This window comes from Lissotriton vulgaris, chromosome 4_1 (assembly GCF_964263255.1).
Source record: "Lissotriton vulgaris chromosome 4_1, aLisVul1.2, whole genome shotgun sequence".
Classification (NCBI taxonomy): Eukaryota; Metazoa; Chordata; class Amphibia; order Caudata; family Salamandridae; genus Lissotriton; species Lissotriton vulgaris.
In genome coordinates, this window is record NC_141691.1 from 207,961,136 (window position 1) to 207,986,436 (window position 25,301).

General features: G+C 44.9%; 1 protein-coding gene across 1 annotated transcript in view; it reads right to left on the reverse strand.

The window, feature by feature from the left end:
- The window catches only part of GRIA3 (glutamate ionotropic receptor AMPA type subunit 3), a 1,215,811-nt gene that overhangs the window by 469,923 nt on the left and 720,587 nt on the right, over nucleotides 1-25,301 (reverse strand). The window contains exon 6 of the mRNA XM_086918509.1: nucleotides 10,490-10,651. Coding sequence (XP_086774635.1) covers nucleotides 10,490-10,651 — 162 coding nt within the window. The remainder of the gene's footprint in view (nucleotides 1-10,489; nucleotides 10,652-25,301) is intronic.

The window sequence follows — 25,301 nt, forward strand, 5'->3', positions numbered from 1 at the left end:
CCCACTAGGGCACTATGCAAAGGTATCTGAAAGGCTTATCTGTAAAGCGCTATCCTGTCCTACAAATTTCAGCAAAAGAGTTTTCTGGCAGCAGCATACGATAGATAGAGCCACTTTTAAGTCAGTTTGGCTTCTTTGCACGATAGGGTTCCATGAACACAGCAATTCTTGATAGATAGTAATGTCCAAGTGTCAGCCTATTTCAAGCTGAAATCATTTCCCGGAATGAATGTATCTAGCAATAATCTTGAAGCCTTTCATCCACAGTCTTTACTCATGGTTTCATATGGGTGAGTCCTCTGCAGGGTTGGGCAGCGGAATGGGAAGTCACTTGAGGAATTCATATACTTTTGTGCCACTAGAGGCATTCAGACTTTATTTTCTTCTTGGCTCCTGGTGGTTAGGCATAGGAATTCATGGTTTAAGCCTCTTCAATTGAAGGAAGAGATCAACCTAACCAAAGTTGAATGCAGTTCTCCTATTCCACTACTGTCCCCGTCGCAATCCTCACAGTGTCCCAATTTGTATCTAAAGTCTTGCAGTGGTTTGAGAGATGTTTCAAGAAGGGGAAGGCCTAGTTTCAACTTCTTTTTTTGTATTTTTATACGAAGTTCTGTTTATTATTGGGGATTCTAGATTTTCCAGTTTAATTGTATTGGATGGCTCCTTAGTATTCTATTAATGTGTTTATATAGTATTATATATGACATAGTCTAACATATGTGCAATATAGATGATGATGATCATGAAAAATCCAACGAATTTAAATAATCTGTACATTGTAATATACACACACACATATGTATATATATATATATATATAAATATATATATATACATACATATATATATAAATATATATATATATATACACACATATATATGTATATAAACACAAATATATTAGAAGTTTAGAGGTGCTTATGACAGTTTTGGTCTGATAAGTTGTTTTGTAAATGTAATTAATCAACCTTATCATCAGGTGATAGGCGACCCATTGTAAGGGTTTAAGGTTTACAAAACAGAATGTTTACCTTGCCAGGCTGAGATGCGAAAGTAAAATAGAACATTGTAGTACCACTGAACACAAGACAATATCTACCAAATGTCTTGATCAGTCAAGCTCACTATGCTCGGACTTCAGGCAAGTGCAAATACAATTAAATAAATTGCTGCCCAAAATACTTGAAAGTAGATGCAATATTATTGAATAATTTGCTGCAAAATACTTTTAATATGATTATTTATCAATGACTTTTATCCATGTTTACAGTATTTGTATCAAGAGACATGCAGTGACAGCGACAGTGTGTTAATAAGTATAGTTTATCAAGCACATTCATTGGGTTACTTGGCTTTCTAAGTCTAGCATGGCCTGGATGTAAAATTTAAATCAGCCCTGGCAAAAATGTTCATAGCAGAATGGCCCTTCAGGAGTCTGTAACTAAAATGGGGCCATTAAGGCATAGCTGGAAAATTGGAAGACCATCATTCTCTGAAAGTAGCACCTTGGCCTGTAGCCTACGGGAAAAATGCCACTACAGAATGGGAACAGTGGTGTAGGCAGGACAGGGGGCCACCCCGGGTGTCATCACTGGGGGGGGGGGGACAAAATGGCAAAACTATGTGTTTTAAACACAGATTTTTGCCTTTTTGTCAAGCCGGGGGCGACAAGTGTCATCACTGGGGAGCTGGGGGGGGGGGGGGGGGGGGGGGGGTGTTGAGGGGACAAAATGGCAAAAATATGTGTTTTTAACACATATTTTTGCTGTTTTGTCAAGCCAGGGGTGTAAAGAAGTTTTCCACATCAGGTACCACCTGACCTTGCTACGGTTCCCGCCCTGGCTTGGAATTGCATGACATTTTATAGGTTTAACATTTCTCTTTCGTGCTTAATAGAGAAGGTATTGTTAAATCTGTATGTTCGTCCTAGCTTTTTATCAAGTTTCATACCATTGGTTGCAGCCAAGTTTTTGGGGCAGAGCCAGCTTGCAATTAGGGGATTATCTTCCAAAACTGAATTATTCAGCTGATCTTCAAGGGGGCTTTCACTACACAGATTAATGGCAACTGCGATGGTGTAGGGTTTGGATGGCCTCCATTTAGTAACCGATGGTGGTCACACAGCCCTGATATCATTATATTTGTTATTAGCCTTTCACACTATCAACCTATTCAGTATTTTAATAGGGTAGGACAGACCAGCACAGCACTGTCTGTCTTTAATGGGTTCTATATTTGCTGATAGCACCAGAGCTGTTTATCTGGCTGCCTATTGGTGGAGTGTTCCAGAGCTTACTTTCATGTTTATTTTAATTCAAAATATTTTTATTGAAATAAATTTTACATATACAAAAACAAACAGTTGTACAAAAAAAAATCTTCTTAAATAAGAGTGGGCCTATATATTGGGTTTTATTCGACAGTGTGAACTCTGCAAGCCACAGTCCGGCTACTAAAAGTTGGACTTGGTTCAAAATCTCCCCCTATGGAAGAACATTGGTTTTAAAATTGATCAGAAGCGCTTAAAAAAACCATGGCACAAATTAGTGTTGTATTCCTGTTTACAGCTAAACAGACTGCAGAATGTTTTTTCCTTGTCTTTCTTGAAAGTCTAGATGTGCAGCCATTTCGGTATATATTTCCTCTCACATGAATTTTGGTACTATTGGGTATTCGGGTCTAAGCAAACATTTCTACAATGGGTGAAACCCTCTTAGTTTAAGGTTGAAAAGTATGGAGAAGTGGAGAATTGGAAAAATTGGATGATCCTTTAAATCAGTGGTTCTTCTGCAGACCCTGTTGAATCACATCTGGAAGTTAGAGACCCCCAGTCCATTTCCACTATTTGTACCTGAACCATATACAAAAATACGAAAACAAGTACAGACCATGTGAACCCAGCACATCAAGTGCATGTTTAAATATGAGAGCGACTAAACATAGGTACTCGACCCAGGTCATATTCACAAATCAACAGATAATCATGTGGAGTTTGAAATCTCAGCAGAAGTGGTGGGACAGAAGTTGTGAATGGATTGACATTGGTCTTGTCAAACACAGTGTAGACCAAGCAGCAATCGAGTTTAATATGAACATGGATGCTGAACTACCTAACAGTTTCTGACTAAATATGGATTTATGTGATTATTATTTTTTTTATCATACCTTTATTCATTTTATTAAGACATATCAATTACATTGAGGAGGCAATACAGTAGACTAACTAATTATTATTGGTACTTGATGAAACCATTATTCTCATAGGATGAACCACATTTAACCAGTTATTTATATCAAAATGCTTGTTTATTGGGAAAAAAATAGTAATTAGGAGTTAAAGGTGCCACGGACGACCCCCCCACCCCAGCGTATGTGGACAATAGGTCAAGAACTGTTGCCTTAGACAGAGATGAGTGTAGGAAAGAACAACTAGAGCTAAGGAAAGCATTGTTAGAGGAAAATAATGTATTATTAATCCGAGGGTATCCAGAAACCACAGCTATAGTTATCAGAAATGATATAACGTTTAGAAAAAACCTTATGTTGAATTACACATAATAGAAATAGATAGCACTCAAACAAATAAATGTAATTATCTATATTAAGATTGAATATTCCTACCAAGGACTTATTGAGTGGGCAAATAGATTAGTATCGGTTTAAAAATTAGGGGGCATATTACCAAGCAAAAGCGATAATTATCGCTATTGCTTGGTTAGAGACAATAAATTACCGCTGAGCTGCGGCGATTTTTATCGCAGATAAACCTTGGTGTTACCAAGGTTTATCGCAAATGCGATAAAAATCGGCCGCAATGCATGAATATCGCTGAAAAGTCAGCGATATTCATGCATTACCGAGCTAATGCTCTTAGCCATGTTATCCACCTCCCATTGGATAACATGGCTAAGAACTGCTCAGGGCAAGTGTTAGCTTTTGGAGATATTCGCGCTTAGCACGAATATCTCCATAAGTTGGTAATATGAGATAGCGATGTTAGCGACTGTTTCCCGTCGCTAACATCTTGGCACGCCCACTTTGCATGTCATTAGTGATAAATATCACTGACATGCAAAGTGGGGCCCAAGATGGTCGCTATCTCCTACTAGCTGTCGCTAACTGGTGTTAGCGACAGCTAGGTAATAGGGAGATCATTTTATCTCCGCTTTCTTGGCTTTTAAAGCCAAAAAAGCAGAAATAAACCCCCTTGACAATATGCCCCTATGATTTCAGTTGACACGTTTCACTCTAGTATATAGCACGTGTTAGCATGTGTGCGCTTGAAAAATGCTCTTGTACATTATATGCACATACGTGCACTGAATACGAATGACTTGTACAGCTGAACGGCCACTGTAAAATCCTGAGCTGTTCTGAAATGTTACAATATTTTGTTTCCAACCTACTGTGCTCTGTATAAAAATATATATGTTGTGCATAAAATGTATATGGTGTATGCCTCAAAAAAGAATCTTTTATTTCTGTTTGTGTTTATGTCCGAATTTTGCTGAATGTTTCTTCAAAGGACGCCATGTCAATAAAGCTTTTTGATGATGATCTAAAAGAATAAACAAGAGAGTCTACAGGAGGAATCGCTCTGATCTGGCAGGACGTACGTAATGGTGCCGAGACTGCTCAGAGCAGCGCTCAGTTGTCGGCCATCTATAACTGTGCCTGCAGGGAGGCGCCGCGTGCTGTAATCACCACGAGGCAAAGCCTGGAAATGACCATTTGCAATGCCTCGCAAGGCAGAAATGAGAAACATATTTCCTTCAAAGGTCAATGTGCTTTGGGAACCCAGTAGTCTCTGTGCATGCACAGGGCGGGAGATAGTGTGTTTTTCTTTATTTTCCATTAAACAAAAGGATGGCTGCTAGGGCTGATGTTTATTAAAATTATTCATCATGTGCCAAAGGCTTACTTATGTCTTGTAGTGCATTACAAATATGTGCATCGGTCACGTGATATCACACCATGGGGAAAAAAGACTGAAAGCTGTTGTTTTTAAATGGCCTCGATTAACATTCATAGCCATACAAACAGAACACCATGGCAAATATGAAACCATAACATTAAGTACTTTTCATATAGTGCCTTACAGCGCAATGCTTCTATTTCTGGGAGCAATACATGACAGGTGTTACATACATAGTTAAAGGGTATTCAGTTTACAGATGTCAGGAGAATAAAAGAGTGACTTGACAGGACTGACACTCCGCCTGTGCAATCATAGTAATGACAGTGATGAGTGAATTACTCACTGACCCACCGTGCCAGCTGAAGTAATAATACATGGTTTAACACGAGATAGAGCACAAAAGGTGCATTTTGTTAGAAAAACATCACGCAAATTCTTGGGTCCATATCTTGCACAGTTGGAAATCATCAAGCATAAGCACTGTCGAGAGAGCAAGTCAGCCACAACCACAAAATTAATTGTCTTTGAACTGAAAAAAACTGCACGCATTTGACAAACAACCCAAGAGCTGCTGATTAAACCAAGGTAAGACCAAGGGCTAGATGTAGGAGCCCTAATACCGGTCGGTAACGGCCGAATTCGGCCGTTACCGACCGGTATTAGGGTTTTCTAATGAAGGGGGCCTAATTTTTACCGATTCAGTATATTTACCGAATCCGTAAATTTATAGATTCGGGTAAAATACCGAATCGGTACATTTACCGATTCAGTAAATCCAGATGTAGCTGGCACTTCAAAGAGTGCCACAGGCCCTTTAGGAGTCGATATTTACCACCTAATCCTATTGGGTGGTAAAATAGCAAATTCCAGTGTACATGCACATCTGTGCATGTACACCTATGCCATGTGACACACAGACATGCCCTTAGGGCATGTACGTGTGCCACATGGCACACAAGCCTGCAATTGGGGTGCTACAGGGTGCCAAAGCGACACCCCGTTCCTCCTGCCAGGATTCGGTATTTACCGATCCGGTAAATACCGATTCGGTATTTCCCATTGATTCCCATGGGCTTCAAGGCCCATAGGAATCAATGGGAAATACCGATTCGGTATTTACCGAATCGGTAAATACCGAATCTTACAGAATCGGTAATTGTAAAAGATACATTACCTACATCTGCCTACTTCCAATTTACCTACTCTTAAATACCGAATCGGTATGATTCGGTATTTAAGAGTAGGTAAATCGGAATTACCTACATCGGGCCCCTAGTGTTTGCATGCCAACAATCAACCGAAAAATGTCCACACTGTCCATGTGGCTCCGACGCCCTAACTCATTACTCTCATAATGATACATCCATACAAATACCTGCGAAGTCTAAAACACACAAACTTTAGATTTTACACACACACACCTCCAGAAAAAAAACACCCACAATGTGATGCATCACAATATAAAACATCATGCGCAGCAAAGCCAACACAGAAAGATAAAAGATGGAACTATGGGGCATATTATCAAGCAGAAAACTACAGCAAAAGCGGCGATAATGGGCTTGATAATACGCCGTAGAGAATTCCCATAGAAGCCCATGTTCACACCAGAACATGGGCTTCTATGGGAATTCACAAGGGCGTATTATCAAGCCCATTATCGCCGCTTTAGCAGCAGTTTTCTGCCGCTAAAGTGCCGATACTGTTAACGCTTTTTCTTGATAATATGCCCCTATGATACTTAGCAAACAAAGCAAAGTTCAAATCGACACCACCTAAACCCTAGAGTCAGAAGCACCTCCCGCATCACCATAAAATCCCAGTGGATCACCCGATAAGGCATTGTATGCCAGGGCACTCCCTCTAACTAATAAAGCATATAAGATATATCAGACTCACTCCCACTGCCCTCAAGGTGCAGACAAAGCTGAATGACATGAATTATGCATATGTAGATAAACTCTCAGAAGACTTTAAACATATAGAACTGCAGCTCTTCCTGATTCTAAACTGATGCAAAACCTCAGGAGGACAACATACAGGTAAAGGAGGTCCACTAAACATAACGAGCCTCAGATTTAAATACCTCCTCCTCATCATCATGGCTCACCATCTACACAATAAAAAAAGAATTGCACCATCTACTTGCGCCTATTACTTCAAATGCTCTTGGTGAAGTGGCCATGTACTACTTTGTTCTTCATTTTCATGTTCTGTCAGACCCAGAATCTTCTCCTGTGCAGAAGGCTCGCACCATGAATCCCCTGACAGGTGATTCACCTGGTTTTGGATTAGAATTACCGACATTTTGGTGATGACTCACAGAATTTGTTGGGCTATAGACTTACACTGAAGTGTCATTCCTCTCATCATGGATGACTGCTATCTGCTTGACCAGGCAAAGAAATGGCCCATTTGCTCATTGTTAGACTTGGCAGCCTTGGCATGGGTTTCCCCTGCATTTTTTGCCTTTGCCTCCTATATTTTTAATGTGTGACGGATTTTGTTTTGCTGGTCTAGATGGTTTGGGCACTTGGCCACTGCTGTTCAGTGCCAAAGTGCAAGTGTTCCCTTATTAAATTGTTATTATGGATTGGTGTTTCCTAATAAGTCCCTAGTACAGTGCACCATGTGTGCCCAGGGCCTGTAAACTGAATGCTGCTAGTGGGCTTGAAGCACTGGTTGTGCACCCACACAAGTAGCCTTGCAACAAGGTCTCAGGCCTGCCATTGCAGTGCCTGTGTGCAGTCTAGTACTGCCATGTCGACCTGGCAAGTGCACCCACTTGCCAAACCCTAATCTTCCCTTTTCTTACATTTGAGTCACCTCTAAGGTAGGCCCAAGATACCCCTGTGAGCAGAGTGCAGTGTATGTGAAAGGTAGGACATGCCCTGATGTGTGTGGCATGTCCTGAGAGTGAAATACTGCCAGATTAATTTTTAACTATTTTAAGGCTATCTGTCCAATAGGATAGAATGGGGAATTTGCTCATAACGTCTTACGAGCCTTACTGCCCATGGGAACAAGATAATAAAATAAAGTTTGATATGACTGAACTCAGAATGTTAAGATGCATCTTTTAGTGAGGGTGATTTTAACATTCTGAGTTTGAAAATACCACTTTTAGAAAGTAGGTATTTTCCTGCCTTACCATCTAGTGTTCCTCTGTTAGTTTTATGTATTGACTGTCTGGCTTTGGAGTGACAGGGGGTGGGGATGGGCATTCTGTTCAGACAGCCACTTGGGGGGAGGAGGGCTAGGTGTGTCCTGCCTTTCCTGGATGGGTCAGGGCTGAACTGAATTGACCTGGGCTGCATTCGAGTAGGGGGAGGAGATTTCTTTCACAACTGATAAGGCCTGGTCTGCCTTGGACAATGCTGTCTCCACCTCCTGCCAGGAAGCTGCACCAGAGATGACATACCTGGTTTTGGCTGGGCAAAGAGCTTCTCTGTCAAACACACTGAAATATCTGTGGGTCTCTCAAGTCACCAGGTGCCGTAGGGCGTCCTATACACAAGTAAAAGAATATTAAACCTCTTACTTGGGAGCCCTATTTAAAGGACGGAATCCCATCACTCACCAGAGGTGACATGCTTCATCATCTGGGATCTCCTCCCGGCTGTAAATCCTAGCACAGCAGAGGGCTGCAACCCCCTTATTGAGAGGGGAGGAGCACATGGATGTTTTTAAAGTTTAACCCGATATACTAAGATCCGTCAAATGAAGAGCTACAATTTGTTACTAGGTGATAGGTGTAGTGCTACAGTGAAAAGGGTGAAAGTGTACTAAAACTAACTACCAAGAGAAAAATAATTTTAATGTATATCTCATGGTGTCAAGGTTAAAAACTGTGCTAGCGCAGTTTTAAAAAATAACTGCCACTATCAAGTTTAGACGGTTGGTCAATGGGTTTCTGCTATCGTGACCTACAGAGTGTCCAGCATTCCTCAGGACCTAAAAGTGTAAGCTACTGCATAAAGTGTGAGAACAATGAGAAAGTGTAAAATAACTAAAGCGCAGATGAAAACTGCTCAGTGGAACAGATACAACCATACACACCAAACCTCTGTGTTCTAGGCTCGTGTAGTTGTTAAACCCATTATGTGTGAGTAGGTCACCTCACCTCACCTGGCAACTGCTCAGGACGTGAGGGACCGCTCTGTCCGTCGGGACCTGTACCGACGGTGCGTCATGTTCTGAGCAGTTGCCAGGTCAGGTGAGGTGTACAGCTGATCAGAAACCTTGCACAGAGACAGATGCCTAATACAAGTTGCAATGTGTGTCAGTTTGGAGATGTGAAAAAAATATATTCCTTCAAGCACAGCACATGTGGCTTTGCCTAATCAATAGATTGCAATACATACCTCAAATTTCCAACTTCCAGATCAAAAAGACAAGAATGTACGGCAGGGTTTGTAGTGTTATTTGCCACTTCTATCATCCTAATACTATAATATGAGCGATGTTTGCAATATATTCAGAATTCAAGGTATTTTTTTATTATTCGTTTTGCAATTTAGAGTTCCAGGTGATCGTTACATGTTGTTGCAAAAACAAACCAATAATTACATAAAAGCTTATTTGGTGTTACAAACAGTGCAAATTGCTCTTTTAAGCTCAACCATCTGGAGCCCTCTGTATTGACCGTTGAGGGTAGATAAGGGATAGAATAGTGTAGGAAGAAAATAGAAGAAGAGAGAGATAGTGTGCAAGAAGTGATGTTTCGCTCTGAGCCTAGGCTGGGTTGGTGTCAGCGTTTGAGACCTTTCGTTTGGTAAATTTGAGATTGAAAAGTGTTCATCCTTGGTTTTTGCTGGTGATATATGATGGGGTATTGTACTTCTAGATGTCGTTCAATAACTTTAAATCAGATACAGTTCAACAATAGGTTTATTACTAGATACATGGTATTAACACATATAGAGTAATATTACAAAATGGCAACTATGCCTATGAGTGCTTCCTTTTTTAAACATATATGAAATCCACCTCTTCATGTGGCATTGGGAGCCAGCCATATGTTGACATGAATGATTGGGGTGGGAAGTATTGTTTGCCACTTTTCGTTCCTTTTAACACTGTGTGATTATATTTTAAAAGAATTGTATAATTTGTGTTTTGTGTTTATTTTTATGTAATATGGAAGTATAGAAATATTGGTTTTAATATGAAAACTCATTAAAAAGAATATAGTTTTATATCGAAATAAATTTGTAGGTTTCTTTTTGCAACTACCCTCACTTTTGTTAGGATTAATTGAATTACATACACATTGATTGGGGTGGGAGAGCATGAACCACAGGAGAAGACCTGTACAACTCAGTTCCATTCATATTCGTATCCTTAATTAAGATACTAAAGCAGGTGATCTATTCATAAATCACAAAAGGATGATTTTAGGTTAGGTTATTGGCCAGTCCAGTCAATGACAAAAACTTCGTATAATGTTCTATTTCTATGTCTTTTATTATATATTTTCCATATTGAGACTCTGTAGTTCACTAGTGGCTGCTCACTTTTTCTAGTTTCTCAAATAACTCCTTGTCAACCAGAGTGGGAAAGAGTTACCTTTAATGGAGTGTTTCTGGCTTCTGGGAATTCTCGCTCATCCAGTCTGATCCATCTCTGTAAAAACTGCTGGACAAGCGGATTTTCATTATTAACAATCTGGAATCCGGTGACATTGGCTCCCCCATGCATGACTTTATCCAGCATGATTCTTGTAAATCCCTAAATTCAGAGAGGAAAGAAAAAGCTGCATTTAACAGGCAGAAATAATGTATATGCATCTATATAACGCATTTATGTGATAATGGACACAATATTTAGACCAATTTGAAATAGCTTGAAACATATGACTATAGAGCTAGCTGAATGATGCGAACCCTTATTCACATCATTTCTACTTTTAAAATAGGTGGATTAATAAAATGAGATTAAATACATGTACATTCTTCATTGCATCAAATTAAAAAGTTCGGACATATTTCAAAGTGCGAACAGCAACAAAACATTTTCAAAACGGGCTGATTATAGTGGTTTCCATACAATGGTGTTCCTATTTTGATCACTTCTGTTTCTTTGTACAGACGTTTGTCAAATGAAGATCGATATATGCTATGGTGTTATAACCCAATGCCATACCTCCACTTTGAAATTCTGTTTTTTAACCATATACCAATCCAATAGTTGGTCAGTTCCTGGAACTTTACAAGCTCAAAAACCAGAAGTCTTAACTTGGGAGACTGTCCCTTGGGGTTCTCTTCACTTAATCCAGGGGGTCAGGATGTGATCACCCTGCCTCCTTATTAGGCCTTTTTATTTTTTAGGTCGAGCCTGGGCAGCGCTGGCGCTGCTCTCCGAGCCATGCTGTATTGGAGTTTGTACGTAAAGCCCCACCCTCTCTCCGCCCATATTTGTTATTGGCTTGTGTCATCGTCCTACGTAAATGCTGACTTCTGATTCGTTATTAGGATTGTTAGTCCCTCCTTAGTACTGCCTTGTCTTCATTTGTAACCTCCTTTTATTTCGGTTGTTACACGGTGCGTCCTCTTTAGTCTGTAAACCCTATTTTCTTTAATGAGTTTCTCTTACTGCAGGAGGGCAGAGGGCCTCTCCTGCACAGTTGTGACCACTGACTTGTTTATTTAACTCGTAGCAAGTGGGGAGCCCTTCAGGGGCGATGGGAGACAACTAAGCGATGCCTTCAAGAATTTGTAAAGCAATAGGTCTCACATATGCAAGAGTTTAAGCTATTTAGATTGTTAATGACAATGACTTGCATTTATGTTTTAAAAACCAAAACATAAATAAAATGCAGTCATTTACAATGCCAATAGCTCAAACGCGCGTAAATGAGAGACCTATTGCATTGCATTTCTTTTGCAACAACCCGATCAGAGACTTTGTGTCTGGATTCTCTGTTTTGATTCCACAAATCACAAAAAGGATCACAGGGAGAAAAGCTTATTCTTCCAGTTGGAATGGTTTATTTTTTAAAACAGGGTCTGCAAACTGTCTTTGAGTCCGCGCTTGAGTGTAGTTCATGAAATAACGGTCATGCTATCTTTAAATTTTAAGCCTTACAAACCCACCTGATACTTTGTTTTAATGCCAATTTCTTGACTTCTTAACACATTTACACCAAACCAAGCAGAGGCACTTTCTTTGAGCGTTTGCATTAGTTGAAAATGACAGCATAAGTGTTTTGGAAAGTCATAGCTATATACATTACACACATTTGCCTGTAGAAATTAAGACAACATTCACAATAGGTATTAGTTAGAAACAGGAGCAAAGAGAGGGGAGGTAAAGTAGTGTGAGACTAGGTCATTTGTTTATGATAAATAGTTCAGGAGTTTCAGGAATTTCTGAAAGAGTTAGTTTGTTTCCAGTTTTCTGAAAGCTGAGAAAGTGGTGCCATTCTCACCCTAATCATAAGTGAGTGAGAGAGAATGTGCTGGCAGCATAAAGCGGATACCTTGGCTTTTCGCCAAGTGTAGCCGCGGGCTCTACTCTTCCTTCCATGCAGTGACTCTAAATGTGTTTACATTGTTCGCATCCACAGTGCTGCTCATTGATGCATGAAGTGTCTCCATTGTGTAGCGCACAAAGACTTCTTAATTAACTGGACAGAGAAACAGATGTTGCCAGGACCAAAATAATACATCTCAATATGCACTCCTTTTGTGTCATAATCATTACCAGGAAAATGCTGTTTAATAACAATGATTCACATTTTCAAATGCTGTGGCATACTGGACAATAAATACATTAATACTATTTCATGCATATCAAATCTCATTACATGGCACATACACTGTAATTATTTCAATCCACGTCATAATATTTTCCTTAATAACTGAACATGTATTGGTAAAGTGGACCGTGGGGTATCTTCTTGATGAACAGCAAATATTTTTTTGTTTCCCAATTCAGTGGTTCTCATTTTCTCGACCTCAGGAGTGTGAAAGGGTCAGTGGGCACGCCAGGGTTTAAACTTGTGAGCATGACGTCAAATACAAGTTCTTGCAGTGGATGCATTAATCCAATGAGACATCTGGCCTGGTTTAAAAATGATTGATTTAAATTGTAAGGACGGATTTAGTTCTCATATCTGGAAATTTCAGCTATAAAGGAGTCAGACAAAGATATTGCTAAAATCGATCAAAGTATTAGGGTTTCACATGTTGCCTCACCTGAGGTTTCCCTTTACTTAGTAATGAACCCGATTCCCTATGGAAACTTCTCTGAGACACCAATAAATTAGGAGAAAGTAAGACCATGATAAATCAACATTAACAAAGGCCCCAACAATTTCCACTCCTGTGGTCTACTCTAAGCTTCCTTTTGAGCCAAGACTAAAAGCAACGGATCCCATTTCCAAAGGTGGGCTAACCACAGATGCAGGCGTACTGGTTTTACTGGAACTGAGTAATTCTCCTCAAACCGAAGGTCATAAATCGTTACATAGCCACTTCTCTCAAACAGCTATAGTCTGTAATCCCTGCATCACGTTTATTATCTATAATTCCACATCGCTGTCAGAAACTTGATGGAAATGCTTCCAGAACAGTTTTTAGGTCGAACCTATACAGCGCTTGCGCTGTTAGGCGATCTGTTGTAGGTACTTTGTGGGGTCTGACTCCTCCTAGGCATTGGATAGGCTTTTTTTGTTAAATCTGTTTTATTGGTTTTTGGTAAACTTTTACATGAGTTGTTATTACATCATTGCTGTAGCTTGTAGCAACAGTAGATATTATACGTCACTAGACAGCATATGTGAATACGACAAAGGTGTCACAGTATTGATTTTTTATCGTAATGGTTTAACACATGGTTGTTTACAGTATCGATTTGTCTATATCCAATATATTTGACATGTTTGCTCACTGTATGGAGTATATTATGTTTAAGAGCCAATTAGGTGCAGATAGCTTGGTGAAGCCGATAACGTGGCAATAACTGTGTATATAGGGTAGTGAACTTGGAGTAGGGTTGGAGCGGTCACGCAAGTTTGAGTACATGCATAGCTGTATGTGTGCCTCGGAGGGCGCCCCCTTAGAAGTACCTTTGTCATTAGGATATGAAGCACAAGTGCATTGGGGAGCTATCGTTTAGCTGCTGGTGCATGATCGGTTGCGAAAGTGCAGTCTATGGGTGTGGGTCGCGTGCATGGTGGTGGTTGTGGAGGCCAGATGCAGCAGAGGCTGGGTTGGAACACTGTATGTATTGGCATTTATATAGCGCACTACTTACCCGTAGGGTCCCAAGGCGCTTCGACCGCTGCGAAACCCTTCCTGGCTTCCCTGAGAGATGGTCCCTTAATGGGTATCTCCAGGGTGAGACCAGGCATCCCCGGCGGTCTGGTGGGGCCGTTAGTGAAGATGAGGCAAGCTAATGCCCAGAGTTGCCGAGTGTGATCGCTGATCAGAGTGGGCACCGAGGCGAGAGAATTATCGAGTCCGCTGACCCTGGTCCAGAAACCTGCCGCGCCGGGAATCGAACCCTGGTCCCGGGCCGTCCTCTGCTCTCAGGTCTGCCGCCTCTAACCAGTGAGCCACACTACTTCACTGCACATCAGCAATCCACAGACCTCCCGCCAGGATCGCATCCCAATTTTCAGTTATAGGTGTTTTCCTGATGCCCACCAGTTCCTCTCGTTTGATTGCTGTGCCCTCTGCTCTGGCCCACGCAATGATGGAACACCTCCAAGCCTGTACCTGTGGGGGATCCGATGCCTTCCATCTCTTTGTAATTAGGCACTTGGCAGTGGCTATGCACAGGTCTAGGAACCAGGAGGTGACCTTAATGTTGCCTGTCCTACCAAAGAAGTGCAGTAGATATGTTTGCCACTCAAAGGGTAACTCTCTCTCCGTACAGGCATGAAGTGCGTCTGCCATTCCCCTCCACTAGGTACTAAGATAGGGGCAATCCCAGAGCATGTGCACTAGGTCTGCATCAAGGGCTCCCTTTGTACACTACAAGTTCCAGACCCTGTGAAGGGCTCCCAGGAGCTTTGTGATAAGATCTCAACTTTTTTCTACAACAAAATCGATGAGATAGCTATTAACTTAGAAGCGCAGAAAAAATCCCTTGAGACCAATGCTATCCAGGCATTAACAATTCTAGAGGCCTAGAATAAAGACCCCTCCAAGACCCTCTCCAATTTCCCATCACTCACACTCGATAATCTCAACTCATTGCTGAATAGGACTAAATCCTGCTCTCCTTTGGATCCATGTCCTCTTAATGTGTTGAAGGAGTGTCGGAACACACTACTTCCCCCTCTGCTGGAAGTAATGAATAGTGCCCTGTTACATGGGATCTTCCCGTCAGTCTGGAAGAAAGCCATTGTTAGGCCATTACTCAAAAAATCTTCACTTGACCCCACAATCCTGAAAAACTTCAGGCCCATATCTTTACTTCCTGCCCCCGCTAAAATGCTTGAGTCTCACCTGAATCTGCATCTGTCTGCGTTCCTGGACTCCTCTGGGTTTTTAGATCATACCCAGCATGGGTTCAGGAAACTCCATAGTACAGAATCCGCACTCACTATGGTTACTGATAACATCAGAATGAAGGTAGATCAGGGTCAGACAACACTGCTGGTCTTACTCGACCTGACCGCAGCATTTGACACCCTATCTCCCTCAATTTTAACATCTCGTCTGAGGGAGATGGGAGTGGAGGGGTCAGCCCTGGACCTTCTGTCCTCTTTTTTAGATTTTAGAGAACAGAGGATTAAATTAGGAGAATACCTCTCCCCTGCCACATCTCTGCAATGTGGGGTACCACAAGGGTCGGCTTTAAGCCCGACCCTATTTAACATTTATGTGGCCCCCCTAGCGAGATTGGTAAAAGCCCAGGGAATGGAAGTAACGTCATACGCAGATGACACTCAGATTATGGTGTCACTAGCCCAACCGGTCTGTACCTCCGCCTCCAGCTTCAGGAGTTGCATGCAAACAGTCTCTGACTGGATGATAGTCAACTCCCTGAAGCTGAACGGCGATAAAACTGAGGTGCTGATCTTTGGAAAGGACCAGGATGTGTGGTCAAGTGATTGGTGGCCGCAATCCCTGGGAACCTGCCCGGTCCCCTCCCATTCAGCTAGGAACCTAGGGGTTATGTTCGACACCTCGCTGGCAATGACCCTTCAGGTTAATAGAACAGTGGCTACTTGCTGGGGAATTCTTAAAATTCTCCGCCGAATAGTACATTATCTCTCCCCGCAAGCCAGGAATCAGACAGTGGTTGCACCTGTTGGTTCAAGATTGGACTACTGCAACTCACTGTATGCAGGGATTAACAAGGGACTAATACAGCGACTGCAAACTGTACAAAATGCGGCTGCAAGATTCGTCCTGGACACTCCCCGATCCTCCTCGGCAACACTAGCCAGAAAGAATTTACACTGGCTTCCTATAGAGCATCGTATTTCTTTCAAAATCATTTTTCTGGTACACAGCGCTCTTAAAACTGAAACATCAGTTGGGCTGGGTGCACTTCTATCCAGCTATGTCCCCAGCAGATGTCTGCGCTCATGGCAACAAAATCTTCTGGTTATCCCTAGGACCAAGAAGACCAGATGGGGAGGTAGAGCCTTTTCTACAGTCGCCCCCCGTCTCTGGAATGCACTCCCTCTGGAACTTAAGTCTCTATCTTCACTTTCCCTCTTCAAAAAGGCCCTGAAAACATGGTGTTTTAAGAAAGCCTACCAGTAATCAGCTCCGGGGACAGATAATCAATCAATATTGAGCTAGGCGCCTTGATGCCCTTTGGGGCTTAGTTTGCGCATTATAAATTTTCTTTCATTTCATTTCATTTCATTTCATTTCAGGGCTGCGTATCGGGGGAGGGCAGAGTCAGCTCGATGGAAATATCTGTTAATATTAGCCGGTGTTAAGTACGCACTCTGTGTAATAAAGTATTGCATTTGTCTGAGTCTCATATTTTGTGTGATACGGGTCGGGCTGGCCAGTGTCTGTGACTAGGTTTTATCTGAGAGTTGGCGTCCTAAGTCATGTTCCCACTTGTGTCTGAGGGGGTATAGGCTAATTGCTGCGTGGTGACGCAGTGAAGTGCCGAACCAGCGTATCAGGTGCCTCCCTCGTCCCATAACATGCAGATATTGGATGGAGAGATGCATTTGTAGTTCAGTGCCTAGATCTCCACATTTCTCTGTAAGGGTGGCCACCAGTGAGCAATGTAGGAGAAATTGTCTGGCGCGAAGTTCCTTGCTTGCTGCTAGAGTCGCATAAGGAATCAGTGAACCCTCATGATAGAGATCCCTAGGGTCCGTATCACAGCCTCGTGCCAATGGTGCAAATCAGCGGCTATGCATGCCGTCGGACTCCTGAGGGTGCCATCCAGCGGGAGAGCAGGGGTATAGGGTGTGACATGCCGTGTTAGGTAGAGGCTCCGCCGGTAGCACCTGTAAGCCACGTTCCAATATAAAGACTCCGGGGGATGTGCGCGTGCTCCAGGGTGGAAGAGCATAGGGATCTGCAGCACAGTGTATGGCGGTCGGGTGGATGCTGTGTCACTGCGCTGTCGATCTGCAAAGAATCTGGTGACCCATTGGAGCTGAGCCGGGAGGTAGTAGTTCTCAAAGCAAGCCAGACCCCCCTGATCTGTGGGTTAATATAACTTCCTGATCGCTACCCTGTGTCGGCTGGGACCCCAAATGAAATCTCTCGTTGTCCATTCCAGCTGGGCAAAGAAGGAAGCTGGTAGGCTGGCAGGTTGGCAAAAGTAGTACAGGAGCCGTGGTAAGGCCACCATTTTCATCAGTGCTACTCTGCCCGTGACTGTCAGGGGGCGTGTGCTCTAGAATCGCACCTGAGAGTGAATGACTGTTAAGGCCCTGCCTAGGTCGTCATCAAAGAGGTCCTGTGGTTGCCGACAGACTCGTATGGCTAAATAACAAAATGTGTCTGGGCTCCATTGTACTCGCTCCCCGTTGAGCACAAATCCTGAATCTGACACTCCTGCTCCAAAGGCATATAACTTGGATTTAGCAGCATTAACTTTTTTTTTTTTAAACATTTTTTATTTGCTTTTTATTATATGCCAACAATGCAATCATATCATCTTCAGTCCGCACTCCCTCCCCGGCCGCCCACCACCCCCCCAGCATTGCATCACTGATACCATCCTGTTCGACCTGCCCAATTTTCATAATTGTGGCGCTGTGATAGTCTAGTGCCTCTGACCTCTTATATCTCTGGTGTTTGTGGGCTGGTACTACCCCTCCGTAGCTTTTGTAGCCCTTCTCATAGCCCCCCATTGAACTCATGATACCTTCTCCACTTGCCCCATACCTCGCAGAACTTCTTGGGGCAGCCTCTCGCTTTGCATGTGACCCTTTCAGCAGCCATGTAAAGATCTAATCCTCTTCTCCATTCTTCCAACTCTGGCGGTGCTTCCGCTCCCCAGTACTTAGCTATATCTCTCTTTGCAATTACCAGTGCCAAGACCAGAAAAATCAATAAGGGACAAGCCAGGTCCACATCGTTTGTCATACCTAGAAGGGCCAACTGAGGCTCAAGTTGGAGGGGAGTCTCCAACACCTCGCCTAGCTCACTAAACACTCCCTGCCAGTAGCTCAGGATCATGGGACATGACCAGATGGTGTGATAAAAGTTCCCTCCTATGGCACCACATCTGAGGCATCTTGTGTCTTCAGTCCTGCCCATTTTATGGAGTCGGACCCTGTCATAATAGATTCTGTGGAGTACCTTAAATTGGATGAGTCGCAGTCTGGACTTAATGGCTACCTCCCTAGGATGCATTAATACCGTGTCCTAGTCTAAGTCATCCATGTCCCCCACCTCACTCTCCGATTTCCTCCTAAGTTTGCCCAAGTCATCAGTCATATTGTTCATTAATGTTTTATATGTGAGTGATACTGCTTTTTCCTGTATCTGCTCTTGCAGCAATCTGCCCTCTAGGGGTGCGTACTCTGGGAGCTTATCCAGTTGGACCTTTTTTGCTCGCCAAGCATGCCGCAGTTGTGCATATTTAAGGAACTGCATATGGTGCAGGCCAAACTCCGACCTCAGAGCCATGAATGGTTTCAGCTATCCCTTAGCCACTATGTCTCCCAATGTTGAGATCCCAATATCATCCCATCTCTGGAAGCCCTTTAATTTATTTAGGTCTGTCAGCCACGTGCAGTGCCAAATCGGTGTCTGTCGAGTAGGTTTTTTTTCCCATCCGGTGCGTATAGTCGCTTTGTTCCATAACTCTAGGGTAAGCCCTGTGGCCAGGAGAAGCTTCTTACCCCTTTTACCCCCATATAGATAATACATCAAAGGCCGAGCTGACATACGGCGTAGCTCAAGGGCATATGTGGGGTGATCCGCCTGTGCATGGAGCCAGTCGTTAATTGGAGCTGTTTGTTCCGCCCAGTAATACGCCTCCAGGTTCGGGAGTGATATCCCTCCGCTGTACTGATGGCGCTGAAGGTTACTCAGTGCCACCCTTGGTTGTTTGCCCTGCCATAGGAAGGACCTAAGTTCCGCGTTTATCCTCTCGAACACCTTTCGTTCATTTTGCAGTGCGTATAGAAATTTGGGTAGTGTGATCATCTTAAACATAGCCGCTTGCCCTAGTATGGTAAGGGGGAGCTGCCTCCACCGATTTGCGTCCTCTATGAAGATCAGTGTTATTCATTCTATTTTTGCTCGTAAGACTGTTTTTTGTCTAGAGTCACATATACTCCGAGGTACTTAAACCCATCTATTGTCGTCAGCAATCTTCCAGGTAGATCCGGCCAGTGTCCACGCCCCTTGGGGTCGTAGAGGACCGACTTGTGCCAGTTTATCTGGTATCCTGCGTATGCTCCATATCGTTCCAAATCCGAGAACATCTCCGGGATCGTGGTCTCCGGCCGTGTGATGTATAGTAGGACGTCATCCGCATATAGCAATATTTCTCCTCCGCTGAGTCCTCCTCTCCCCTCCTAAATCCTTTAAAGGCCTCGTTTTGGCGTATCCTGCCCGCCAGCACCTCTATCGTATGTGCAAAGAGGAGGGGGACAGCGGACAACCCTGTCTAGTTCCCCTCTGAACCGGGAAGTCCCGAGATACGGTCCCGTTCACTCTCACCTTAGCTCTGGGTTCCGTGTACAGCAGTTGTACCCATTTTTGAAATTTCGGACCAAAGCTGAACTTATTTAGAACGCCCTCGAGGAATGGCCAGTGGACAGCGTCGAAGGCCTTCTCGGCGTCAAGGGACAGGAACCAATGTGGTTCCTCTCTCCCTTTTACCTCCTGCAGCCAATTATGAGTATGCCTGAGGTTTAACCTCGTGGCCCTGTCTGGGAGGAAGCTCGTCTGGTCTAGGTGGACCAGCTCAGAAATCACCGACCGGAGTAGTAGCGCCAGGATAGTCGCCAGCAGTTTCACCTCTATATTCAAGAGGGGCGGTATGACGTACAATCGTCCTCCGGTTTTCCCTACTAATGTATTGGAATTATTATCGCCATACACAGGTCTGGTGGGAGTCTCCCCTCCTGTATCACTTCCTCAAATAGCCCCTTCAGATGGCGCGCCAGTAGGTCTGCCGTTCGTTTAAAAAATTCCAACGGAAAGTCATTCGGGCCCGGCGACTTCCCTGTCCTCAACTTAGTCAGGGCTATCGTGATTTCGTCTAAAGTAATGTCAGCCTCTAGGCCTTGCTGGGCTTCGAGGGTCAGGGCCGGTAGCTCAATTGTTGCCATATAATGCAATGCCTCCTCACGGATCCCGACGTCTCTTGCCCCGTAAAAAAGTTCGTAGTGAGCAGCAAACGCCCGCGATCTGAGTGTCCGATCTAAGCAACGTCCCCTGGGGGTCTCTGACGTACTCCACCCATCTGGCCGCACGCTCCTCCCTACTGAGCCATGCCATTAACTTACCAGACTTGTCCCCCACATCATATAGTCGGTGTAGCGTGGCCAAAGCCTGGGTTTTAGCCTCTCCCGTCACTGCCTTTTGATATTGATGCTGCACGACTGTCAGTCTCCTAAGTGTCCCTGTCTCCCCTGTGGCCTGGTACTCCCTCTCGAGTTCTAGTATTTGCGCTTCTAGCACCCCAGTTTCAATATTTAGCTTCCGCCTCTCCCCCGCCAACCTGTTTTGTGCCCTGTCTCTCATGAACGTTTTAAATGCCTCCCAAAAGACTACCCTGGACTGAACCTTCGTTTTCTGCTATATAGACCTTCACATCCGCTCTTATACACTTCAATATAGTTGCATTTTGTAGGTCCCAGGCCATCAGTCTCCAAGATCCTCTGCTCTCACCCCTCCCTCCCCCCACCCTCGCCAGAAGTGGGGAGTGGTCGGATATCCCTCTCGCTTTATATTCAGCTGTGTTCCCTATCTTCAAGTTTTGTCTGGGCAGAAAAATGTAATCCACCCTTGAGTAGACTCTATGGGAGCCCTAATAGAAGGAGTAGGCCTTCTGGTCGGGGTGTGGCCACCTCCATACATCTATCAGCCCCACGTTAGAGATTGTTTTGAATAGTGAGGTCTGGGTCCGGTCTCTAGATCCAGCCCGCATCCTGTCTAGCGCTGGGTCCATTACGTCATTAAAATCTCCCCCGAGGACCTGTATAGTGTCAGCTGTGTCCAGGAGTATATATACCAGCCCCCTGAGAGTGGTGGCTTGCAGTTTTGGGGGAGCTTATACTGAAATTATCGTGTATTCTCGTCTTCTCCATATCCCCTTCACCCCCACATAGGTCCCTTGCGGGTCCGTCCAGGTCTGAGCTATGCAAAACGGTGTGGTCTTCTTTATCAGTATGGCCACCCCTCTCGAGCCCATAGTGAACCCTGCATGTGCCAATACTTTATATTGACCCCTAGCTAAGAAGGCACAGTTTGTCCATTTAGGTGTGTTTCCTGTAGGAGTGCTATGTCAGGGTTTAGCCTTTTTATGTATGCATTCACCAGTCCTCTCTTGATCTTGCTGCAAAGCCCGTTTACATTTCACGTTAGTACACTGAATCCCTCCTGCTTTCGAATCTCCCCTGTATGGTCACCCGACATCCTGCCTTGTTTTCTGGGTTGTGGTGCTGGTCTCTGGTGTGAGGATGGCTTCTGGGCTACCAGAGCGTGCGGCCTTTGTGATATGATCTCCCTCTCCCCCCAACTCCTCTCCTCCCCCCAACCAACCCTCCTCAACTGCAAGGATCCCACGTGCTGGATTCCTGTACATCCTGCTCCTTTAAACAATCCCAACTCCCCCCCACACCCCCACCCTACCTTCCTCCCCCTTCAGTCCCATCCTCTACCCCAACCTGAGATAGGACCTACTGGCAGGAAAAGGCCTGTCGCCCCCCTTGATTCCCCTCCCTTCTACAAACTTACCCCAACTTGTCTGCCTTACAACAACTTTTAAATGAAATACTCTCCCAATGTCCTCAGTTCTGTATAATAGTTTAGAAAGAAGAGAAAATACTAAACAAAGAAAAGTATGTGTCGTGAAACAACTTGCGTGTTTCCAGTCTTTGAGCCGATATTTTCGTCCATCCAGCTTGTTTATCAATCAGGTGTTAGCGTCTTTGCCATCTCCCTGCGTGTGCGGTCCTTCATTGATGGCGTCTCGTTCCATTTCATTAATTGCCGCCACCAAAGGGTGCAGCCATTGTTCCTCTGCCTCGTCACTTCCTGATGTGATGCCCCCGTGTCCTCATCTCCTTCAGATCGTTCTTAGCCCACCAGGCTACGGAACCTTGATCCCGCTTGGCCATCTCGTTGAGGGGAGCCAGATGCTCGTTGCCTCTTGGGTGTCTGGTTCTGCGTGGGATACGGCGTCGTCTGCACTCTCCTGTTCCCCTTCGTTCTATGTTTCCTTTGCGTTTTCACTGTCTCCCACTGATTCCCTGACGTGGGGCTCATCGCCGTCATGTCGCTCTCTCCTTCCACGCGCCTCCGTAGGGTCGGTCTCTCTTCCAGCCATTGCCATGCATCTTCTGGTTGCGTGAAGAAGTACGTTTTCTCCTTGTAAATAACTTTAAGTTTATCCGGAAAGAGCAGCATGTATTGGATCTTTAGGTCTCTTAACTTCGCCTTCACTGCATCAAAGGTGCGTCTTATCTTCTGTACCTCTTGGCTATAGTCAGGGAAGATCATTATCTGTGAGTTTTCTACCCGTATCTCTCCCAACTTCCTAGCTTCGCGTAGTATTATATCTCTGTCCACAAAGTTCAGAAATCTCGCAATAACTGGTCTGGGTCGTGCCCCCACTAGTGGCTTTGCAAGGAGAGCCCTATGTGCTCTTTCTATGATGAAGAAGTTAGAGAACACCACCTGAGGCAAAGTTTTTAGTATCCATGTGCGTAGAAACTCCGCCATATTGGACCATTCAATTCCTACCTTCCATTGCAGTTGCTTGTGCGAGTCCCTGAGCTCCTTCATGTCCATCTGGAGAGTCTTGTTTCTACTGTGGTCACCCGCTCTGTGAGATTGCGGAAATCTTGGCGGAGCAGAGTGACTTCTGTCCCCACCTCCCCGATCTTCACCTCTAATGCCGCACGTGAGGCCAGAATGTCTTCTCTGGACGCCTGTATGGCCCCCATGAGAAGGGCCGTGTCTGAGATTGCTCCGGGGCCCTCCGTGCCATGCATCTGTGGTGCTGTTGCAAATTTGTCCATTGTACCTTGCCTTGAGGCCCTGGAAACCGCGTCCTTTTTCCCCATGTCCCAGTGGTCTCTTAGTGGCCAGGGGGACAGCAACGCACTTCTGACTCCGTCCTCACCTCCCTGGCTCGGCCTCAGGTTACGGCCCCCTGTACGACGCGGCGCTTGGTGTCTGCCTGCCTTCCCCGACCTCTGTAGTGGTTATCCCGGCCAGGTCCGGACCTCGCACCAGCTCTTCTCTGCTTCGGTTCGGTGCTCCTGTGCTCTCGGGTCAGCCGCCACGCCGCAGCCTCTACCGTCGCTTCGTCGCTCGTAGGGATCAGGGCGCCGCCATCTTGTTACCGCCTCCGTCTCTCGGGCGCCCGTTTCTTTTGCGGTTCTCGCACCTTTCCGTTCTTTCAAGCCGGGTCCAGTGTCTCTTCCCGCGTTGCGGTGGCTTCCGCACAGTGTTCCGGGTTTGCACTGGGTGCCTGGATGGGGTTATTGCACGTCAGATCAAGTCGGCTCACCGGAGCTGCGGCGGCTTGCGACTTACTCGGCCATGCTGCTGGCCACGCCCCTTAGCAGCATTAACTTTGAGACCCGATATAGCTGCAAACTCTCCCAGAACACGGGCCAGGTCCCCCGGGATCCGACTGACATCCCAGCAATAAATCAACAGGTCATCGGCATATAGTGAGACTGTGTGTACTTCACCCCAGTGGAATGCCATCTTGCAATTGAGTTCTCAAGGATTGCACAAGTGGCTCCATCGCCAGTGCGAATAGGAGAGGGGACAACGGACAGCCCTGCCTCCTGCCCCATCGCACTGGGATGGCCCCGGAAATATAGGGACCTACCCTCACTCTCATCGTCAGGTTCGTAAAGAGCAGCTTGGTCCACTGCAAAAAAGTGGGACCTAACTGGTATCGTTCGAGGGCCGCAAACATGTACTCCCATTCGAGGGAGTCGAAAGCCTTTTCAAGGTCGAGTACAAGGCAGCCCGCCCACGGCCATTCACATGTGGAGTAGGTTGCCACTCAGAAGCAGCGGCTCAGATTGAGGGAGGTACTACGGGACTGTACAAATCCATTTTGATCTGCGTGCACCAGTGAGGGGACTGCTTGTGCTAGTCTGTCCGCTAGAATTTAAGCCAGAATTTTGTAGTCGGAGTTCAGAATGGCGAGGGGTCTACATGAGCCCATGTCAGTGTGATCTCTGTCAGGTTTAGGCAGCAAAATGATATGTGCCTCGCAGAGTGAGGAGGGGAGGTGCCCTGCAAATACCGAGGCTGCATAGAGGGTATGCAGGTGTGGCACCAATGTTACTTGATACGCCTTGTAATACTCGGCCGGGAAGCCATCGGGTCCCGGGGTCCTGCCCGTCACCAGTGATGAGATTGCCTCCCTGATTTCCTCTAAGGATATCCTAGCGTCTAAGAGCTCTGTGTGTTCCAGCAACATCTTAGGCAGCTGTATCCGGTCAAGGAAGGATGAGAGGGCGTCTGGGTCTTGTGATCTGTAGGATTGGTATGGTAGCTGATAATGGTGTGTCAGAGCTGAGTGAATATCACGTTGCGTGTGCACTAGCCGGCCAGTATCGACCCGTGGGGCGCTTATGGGCATGTGAGCATGTCCAGCGCGATCAGCGGTGGGGTGTGTACAGGTTGTGTGTGCTGCCTAGTTGTGGCAGCAGAGGCATTCCAGCAGTTCGGTGTGATGAGTGCGTAATGTCTCTAGGCGATGGTGGTCCCTGAATCTCTCTTCGCCCTGA